This window comes from Solanum pennellii, chromosome 3 (assembly GCF_001406875.1).
Source record: "Solanum pennellii chromosome 3, SPENNV200".
NCBI lineage: Eukaryota > Viridiplantae > Streptophyta > Magnoliopsida > Solanales > Solanaceae > Solanum > Solanum pennellii.
In genome coordinates, this window is record NC_028639.1 from 54,618,789 (window position 1) to 54,626,801 (window position 8,013).

The following is an 8,013-nucleotide window of genomic DNA, read 5'->3' on the forward strand; positions in this document are numbered from 1 at the left end:
TGCAAAATAAAGTACAAACAACTCCTTTTGTTAATCAATACAATTCAAATACATTTCGATCAACATAGAGTAGTCATAATTTTAGCTTCTAAACACTTAGTTTATACTAATACTAAGTCGCATATTTGTTAGTATTTAAATAATGTATTATGTTATTTATGTAGTTATATACTTCGGTATGGTATTCGATTTTTCGGTATGTTATATCTAATTACCAAATACGGTACGAGTACAAAAAAATTTAAAATATATACCATATACCACACTAAATATCATAATATCAAAATAACGGTATTAAAAATTTCAATACGGTATAATATTTTGATATATACATACCATGCCCACCATTTTTCATTGGAACACTCGTTGTTTGAGCAACAGCCGGAAGCTCAATCGCCCTAAGACCATGTTGATGTTGGATATTTTGTGATGTAAAAATGTTTTAAATGAAGCAAGCATATTTGTTCATGAAATAATATGTCTATTATAAAAAAAGTTATCTGTTCATGAAAGAAAATAACTATTATGAAAAGTCATTTGTTCATGAAAGAACATCAGTGCGTAGCCAGAAATCGTACGAAGGATGTTTAAAAATTTCACAGCTCGTAAAAATAATTTAAAGAATGGGTGAATTTAAATTTTGTAAATCAAACTACATAACATTAATGATTAATTTTTTTAATTAAACTGTACCAAAATTTTTTTAAATCAAACTTTATAATATTTATCTTTAGTGTTCACATTTATCTGATAGGAAGTAAACAAACAAAGAAAAAGAGAGATATTTCAGTTTATAGTGAAATCACTTTTATGCTGCAACATTTCACAAACCTTTGATGACTAAAAATGAGAAATGAAAAATAAATAATAGAATCGAACGAGTTATATTAAAAGAGAATTTATATAAAGTATTTTCACTTTTAGTAGCTTAATGAAATAAATAAATAGTATTTTCTTATTAACTTTAAATTAAATAATTCTTTTAAATTTTATTTAAATTTTTAATGAAAGGAAAAATATCAAAGTCAAATAACGAGAATCGAATCCGGCAAGTTGTAAAGAACTTACTAAGAGTTGAATGACTGAAATCACTAAGCTAGAAAATTTTTATTGTTTTTCAGGGTGTCCAAAATGCGTTATTTAACCATTTAAATTATTATTTTTCTTATAACTACAATGTAATTTTCTGACGAAGGATGTCCAATTGGACACCCTAGCCAAAGGGTAGCTACGCCCCTGAAGAACATGATTCTTATGAAACGTCATCTCTTAAGTCTTATAAATATAAGAACTCACTTGAAGTAGCCTAAGAAAAATCTGTGTGTATATACAAGGGATTGTTGTATCATAAAAGGAATAAGTTGCATTTTCCTCAATATGTACTCAAGTCATATCTCTTCAAGGAAAGTGATTATTCACGCTTCAAAGTCATCATACTTATCAAATCTAATCAATATATTTCGACGTGCAAGCCATAAGATAAGTTTTCAAAAAATTCTTTTTTTTAAAAAAAAATAACTTCCATCATATCAAACAGACATATCGAATAGATAAAGGGTAGCTAGTGTTGCTACAACAAAGTTATATAGAAGCATAAACTGGATAATTAAAATAAATTTGACCTTACTCATTGCCATGACTAGACTAAAATGTACAATAAAAATATGAAATAAAAAAAAATCCTAAAAGAATTTACCTGAAAGCCAACATGAGCACAATAATAAGTGTATCACATAAATGATAAGGATACACAAAATATTCTGCTAAATTAAGATGCAACATAATCTTTCTCAAAATAATCGATATATCTCCAGTCAAACAAAAGGTTATGTAATGACAGGATAAATGGGTTTGATACCAAACAAAACTTTAATTTCAAGTCAAGAACTTAACAAAAGCTTATAATGTAATACGATTCATTAGTTCCAAATAAGAAAACAAAAACAAATCAACAGCCCAAGTCATATCAAATAAAATAATCTCCAAAAACATGAAACTGCAATTTCCATTTGAGAAAAACAACTTTTCCATTGCAAAGAGCCTAATGAGAGTTATCATCAATAGTTGAGAACTGGGCGCTCGATGCTCTTGACACCTGCATATGTAGGGTTAAGATAAATTTTAGAGGATATTATGGGTGTGACGAAAAATATTTTCTTAAAAAATAAGTAATTATTAAGTTTTTAAAAAATATCACCATTGAAAACTTTTTTTTTTTTTACCAAAGGAGGAAAATGACTACTTCAAGTATATATATCAATCTTCTTTTAACACCAAATTAGATAGAAGTACTAACCTAATGATCAGAGTAAACTTCATCGAACTCATTGTCTTGTTCATTAGGTAAGTTAGCACTTAGAGATCCAAGATTCTGGAAGAAATAATCCACGTCATTTAAATTCAAATATGCATGTTTTAGCTAGTTTCAATGATAAAAACAGAAAGTATATGTAATACCAAATTAGATTGAAGCACTAACCTGCTCATCAGAGTAAACTTGACCAAACTGACTACCTTGTTCATTAGGTAGGTTAGCACTCGGAGTTTCAAGATTCTGAAAGAGATTATCCATGTTATTGAAATGCATCACAATTGTATACTGATTTTAGCTAAAATAAATAATCAAACACAGAATAAATGTACGTAAATACCAAATTTGCTAGAAGTACTAACCTGAATATTAGAGTAAACTTGATCAAGCTCGTTGCCTTGTGCATTAGGCAGGTTAGCATTTGGAGGTCCAAGATCCTGGAAGATATTATCCATGTTATCGAGATTTAAACATGCACCACAAATTTATACTAATTATATCTAGAATCAATAATCAAACACATAATATATGTAATTAGATAAAAACGCTAACCTGATCATCAGAGTAAACTTGATCAAACTCTCTGTCTAGTTCATTAGGCAGGTTAGCACTTGAAGGTCCAAGATTCTGAAAGTGACTATCCATGTTATTAAAATTTAAATATACGTCACGACTTTCCTTCTTATTTGAATTACTCCCTTCAACATAATTCTCATATGGTGCCACATCAATATTTCTTGGACCATTCATGATTGGTTCTCCCACATATTGTTGAGAGCTTGCATTTGCATTTGTTGCTCCCATACCATTAATAGTAACATTTCCAACATAAGCATTAGGCATCATTGCCCTACTTGAATAAGTTGTCACATTGTTGACATTCAAGTTGTAGTTATTAATTATTGCATTTTGAATGTATGTACCAGACATTATTGATGTTGCTCCCTGGGCCACATTGAGATTAAAGTTAGTAATTTTTTCCACTATGATTATCTCCATTGTTAGTTTGGGGAGACAAAAATGAATTGTCAATGCTAAGGTAATGGGGTTGAACCTGAAATTGTGGACGATACAGTTGTTGTCGTTGAATTGAGCTCTCTCGTTGAGTAAAAATATTGTTGGTGGTATTATGAGTAGGAAATGTGCCTCGTTGAATTTGATTTGGGTTCCATTGTTGATTTGGTACATTTGCTTGAGGAGAAGGCATTACCCCAAATTTTCGAAAGTTGCTTTTTGGTTCCTGAAAAGTGACCGTGCGTCGCTTGGTTGATCGGTGACGAATATTTTTTCTCTCCTCTGGAGATCTCCAATTATTGCGACGACATTTCTGAAAGGTTATAAGGAAAAAATAAAAAAAATTAAGTCATGAATATATTTAAGTATTATTTAAAATGTTTGTAGTCATTTATAAACAAAAATATTTTTGGCATTTGATAATTAACGATACTTAATATACTACTTAGTTTTTTTTTATTTATTTAAAAAAAAATATACCTGCAGGTGACTCGCAACTTGCATCCTAGTAAGATCAGGCAAGTTCATTGCTTGTAGGATCTCCTTAGGGTAACATCCTACATAATTCGTAAGAATGGAAGTTTAATTTAATAACTATAATATTCTCATATCAATCCAGGATATATCTAAACAAGAAAATCACTATGCTTTAATTTTAAATAAGTGGACGTTAGTTTTACGTTATTTGAATTATCAAAAAGAAAAAATTATAATTAGTAAAGTAAACTTACGTCCTTCCCCGAGTTGGCTTACAGCTCGCATAAATGCTGCGTGAAGATCCTCAGTCCATTCTTTACAGTCCTTTCGCCTAACAACCTTATCAATAGCATTGTTTTGCATGCTTTTTGTACCTTTCTTCCTCTTTAATGTGTATTTTCCAATATTCTCTTCAGATTCTTTATTTTCTTCAACGATATTAATCATATTAACCTTCATTTGATCTTTATGTTTTCTTGATCCTTCTCTAGCTTTCTCTTTTCGTTTTCTTTCAGCAAGCACAAATTGCCATAGGTAGATCAAAATTTCCTTGTTAAATGGCTTTTTAAGGTAAAGATAAGCTCCATCATCCAAAGTCTTCTTTGCGACGAATTCATTGAATTCATCACATACAGCTGCATAATTATTTCAAGAAAATATCAATTAGAATTGAATTAAATTTGTTCAATATGCATTATATGTATAATTAATTCAACACTAATTTATTAAAAATTTTTTAACACTAATGATGGAAATGAGGTTTGGGCGGTTGAGCTTTAACACAAAATTTTAACCTGCTCCGTATAATAATTTTTTATTATTTTTAATCGGCTCCGTCCCACATTGATTTTTTAAAAATCCACTTCAATCGACCCCGGTATCCCTCCCCTCCCCATACAACTTTAAAATCATCTGGTTTGACATAGCCTTAAATCCACCCCGCATCCGCTTTCTCCCAATGGCATCCCTAATTAAAGCTAATATTACAAGACAATCGATTTTCATATATATATAAAAAAAATAAAATAAGAATTATCAACTTATAATTATGATGCTTAACTATAAAAAAAATTCATTGATGATCCTATTAAATCATGTATTTTTGCACATTTATTTAGCTACAAACTTCAAAACAATAAATTAACAGTGAAATTTATAATTTATTCTTTTGGTTAATTAAAATTACTGACTTTACTTATAGTAGAGGTCATAAGTAGAAGAATAAGATAAAGATTTACCGAGTGAAATTATATTCAGAGCTTCAGCTTGAGCTAAGAGGTCAACAAAAGACGAATTGGATAAACGGACATTGAGGATGATCACATCAATTTTTTGTTTTCCTTTGGAGAGCATTGACATCGCTGATGAAGTAGTATCAACCGTTATAACTGTTTCAAATTTTCTTTGAAAGTTAGAAAATAAAATTGTACACAAAATTATCATGAAGGTTCTCATAAGCAACTTCATTTATTAAATTTTAGCTTGTAGTGCAACAATTTATTTTATGCAATTATGATGAACTTATATTATAATTAATGTGAGCAAATATTAGACATGATCACACAATAAAGCTTTATATAGTTTTATTCAGGATAAACAATTGAATAATAGAATAGAGAAGATCATGTAGGAATATATTATTCAAAAATCAATTTTAATTGATTAGCAAAAAATTTCAAGTAGGAATGATTTAACATATAATTTTTTCTATTTTATTTTTTATTTAACACATATATGATAAGGAACAACTAGTGAATTCTAATAGAGTAAATGAGAAATCAAAAAAAGAAGGGTAAAGTCATAAAATAGATTAAACTACATTTAAATTTTTAGTTATCTGAAGTATCTTTTTTGCAATGAGAAATAAATCTAGAGAGTCATCGTTTATATTAATTTACGAGTATAATAATTATAGAATGATTTATTATTTTAGAATATAATGCAAAATTGTCTATTATCTTTAACAAGTTAAAAAAAAGGAAGTAATTAAATAACCATTAAGAAGAAAATTAATGAATTAAAATATTATTAAAATTTTAAAATGTGTATATAAAAAATATTAGTATATAAGAATAAAAGATACCATTTCTTTTCGTAGAATTACAAAAGAAAAAAATTCCTTGAAGAAAGCATTTTTCAAATAAACAAAAAAATGAAAGAGAAGTATATTTATTTTTTTATAATCAAATCTCTTTTTTTTTTTTGTGTGTGTTTAGGTATGATTAAAAATTAATTATTTCAATTTCAATAATAATGATAGTCAGTTTATAAGATATACAAGCATATAAATAGTGTTATAACAACAAAAGGAGAAATGCATTTATAAGATAACATTAATAAATCTAAAAAAGAAATCAAAATTAAAATCCCAAACGAGATAACATGCATCATATCAAATTTAGCTATATCAAACATTAAAGGTTATATATATATGTATAAAAATAAACTTAGATGGTACCTCTATAGCCGTGAGCATTTAGCAAACTCGTCATCTCATTGACAAACTCTTTGTCATTATCAATCAACATCACCGAAATCTCTCCGTTCATACCATGATAGGGAGATGCCATCGAACTATCTATTGTTTTGATAATTTTAAAGTATTTCAACCTTAATAAGAAGGAGATACAAGAAAATAATATTTTATTTAAAAGAAAAAAAGTTGTAGGAACACCTTGACTCTTTTAATAGGTGCTTATATAGTACCTTTAATAACAAATAGATACGTTTAGCGTTGACCAAATATATAATTTTATTTAATCTATTTAATGTTTTTTTCTTCTTTCTTTAGTCAAGACAAAGATATACTTTTGACTCTTTTTTTTTTCCTTCTATGAATTTAATATAGAGGGCAATATTTTCCTTTTTTTAAAAAAAGAAACTCAAATTTCATTTAAAAAAAATACACTTTCCAATATAGTAAGACTTGACTTATGTCATTCATATCTGTGGATAATCATTTTCATTAAAAGGTATAATAGTAGGGCTCTTACTTTATCTCAATCGTTATAATCAAACTCATATATTATTATCAACCATCATACAATAAAGCTTCATAAAATATTATCTCCTTTATCATATCATCCACATTGACTCATGACTAAACTTTGATTTTCAAGGTACAAAATTTTTATTATATATATCAGACATAACCTTCATAATTTTGTTGTAATTTATACATTAAAGAATATAGGAAAACTAAAATATACTCCATAAACTCAAAATACTTACAAACCCCTTTATATTTATACCCCACTAAATTACACTATATACCCCTTCTCCCCAACTAATGTGTGTGTGTATATATATATATATATAACTAATATTTTTTGTTCAGAAATTAGTCATTGTCAATGATATTATAAGAGTATGTGTATATTTTTGTGGTATCATTAAAGTTTTTTTTTTATCATTAATCAATAATACAATTAGGTGTCTCTCTCTATGTGTGTGTGTGTGTGTGTTATGTGTATATTTTTGTAGTATCGTTAAAGTCTTTTGTTTAATTACTCATTAATGAATAATACTATAAGGATGTGAATATATATTTGTGGTATCATTAAAAAAATTTATTCAGAAATTTAGTAAGTGATACTATTAGAGTATGTGTATATATTGTTGTAATAAATGATGGTGTAATAGTATATATTACCAAATGATATATCTATTAGAGGATAATATGAAAAATAATAATTATAATAATTAATGAGAAAAATAATAAATAATAAATAAGAAAAAAAAACAAAAGTAATGTGTTTTATTTTCATAAAAATGTAAAACTATAGAAGGGGAGAAAAAAATAAAAAGAAGATGCTAACCAAAAAAAAAACAAATAATAACACTAATTAATGATAATATGGAAATTAATAATTGAGAAAAAAGTATAAAAGAGAAAATAAAAATAATAAATGAAAAGAACAAAACTAATTTATTTTATTTTCTTAAAAAGGTGAAAATATAGATTGAGAGAAAAAAAATCTAACACAAAATAAACTAACAAAAAAGGTAGAAAAAATAAAATTGTTATATGGTATATCTAATAAATGAAATAATAAAAATAGAGTAAAAAAATAAATAAGAAAATAAAAATAATAAATGAGAAAATAATAAAAGAGAAAATAAAAATAATAAAATGAGAAGTGTTATAAAATACGGATTAAGTACTAAAAGTAAACTTATGACAATTAAGAAAGAGAAGAATGTAGTAGAGA

The 8,013-nt window shown here is 26.8% G+C and overlaps 2 protein-coding genes across 2 annotated transcripts; both read right to left on the bottom strand.

The window, feature by feature from the left end:
* Window positions 1-1,954: 1,954 nt before the first annotated feature.
* LOC107014247 lies at window positions 1,955-3,876 on the bottom strand. The gene is made up of 7 exons (XM_027915223.1): window positions 3,806-3,876; window positions 3,366-3,638; window positions 2,864-3,256; window positions 2,674-2,748; window positions 2,480-2,554; window positions 2,297-2,371; window positions 1,955-2,095 (listed from the first exon to the last, which is right to left on the bottom strand). Exons 1-6 carry the CDS (start codon window positions 3,851-3,853, stop codon window positions 2,297-2,299), a joined length of 939 nt encoding a protein of 312 aa, XP_027771024.1. The 5' UTR covers window positions 3,854-3,876; the 3' UTR covers window positions 1,955-2,095.
* Window positions 3,877-4,018: 142 nt separating this feature from the next.
* LOC114076499 (putative two-component response regulator ARR21) lies at window positions 4,019-6,372 on the bottom strand. The gene is made up of 3 exons (XM_027915614.1): window positions 6,261-6,372; window positions 5,041-5,190; window positions 4,019-4,437 (listed from the first exon to the last, which is right to left on the bottom strand). The coding sequence occupies exons 1-3, from the start codon at window positions 6,370-6,372 to the stop codon at window positions 4,019-4,021; spliced, it is 681 nt and encodes a 226-aa protein (XP_027771415.1).
* Between the last annotated feature and the right edge of the window lie 1,641 nt (window positions 6,373-8,013).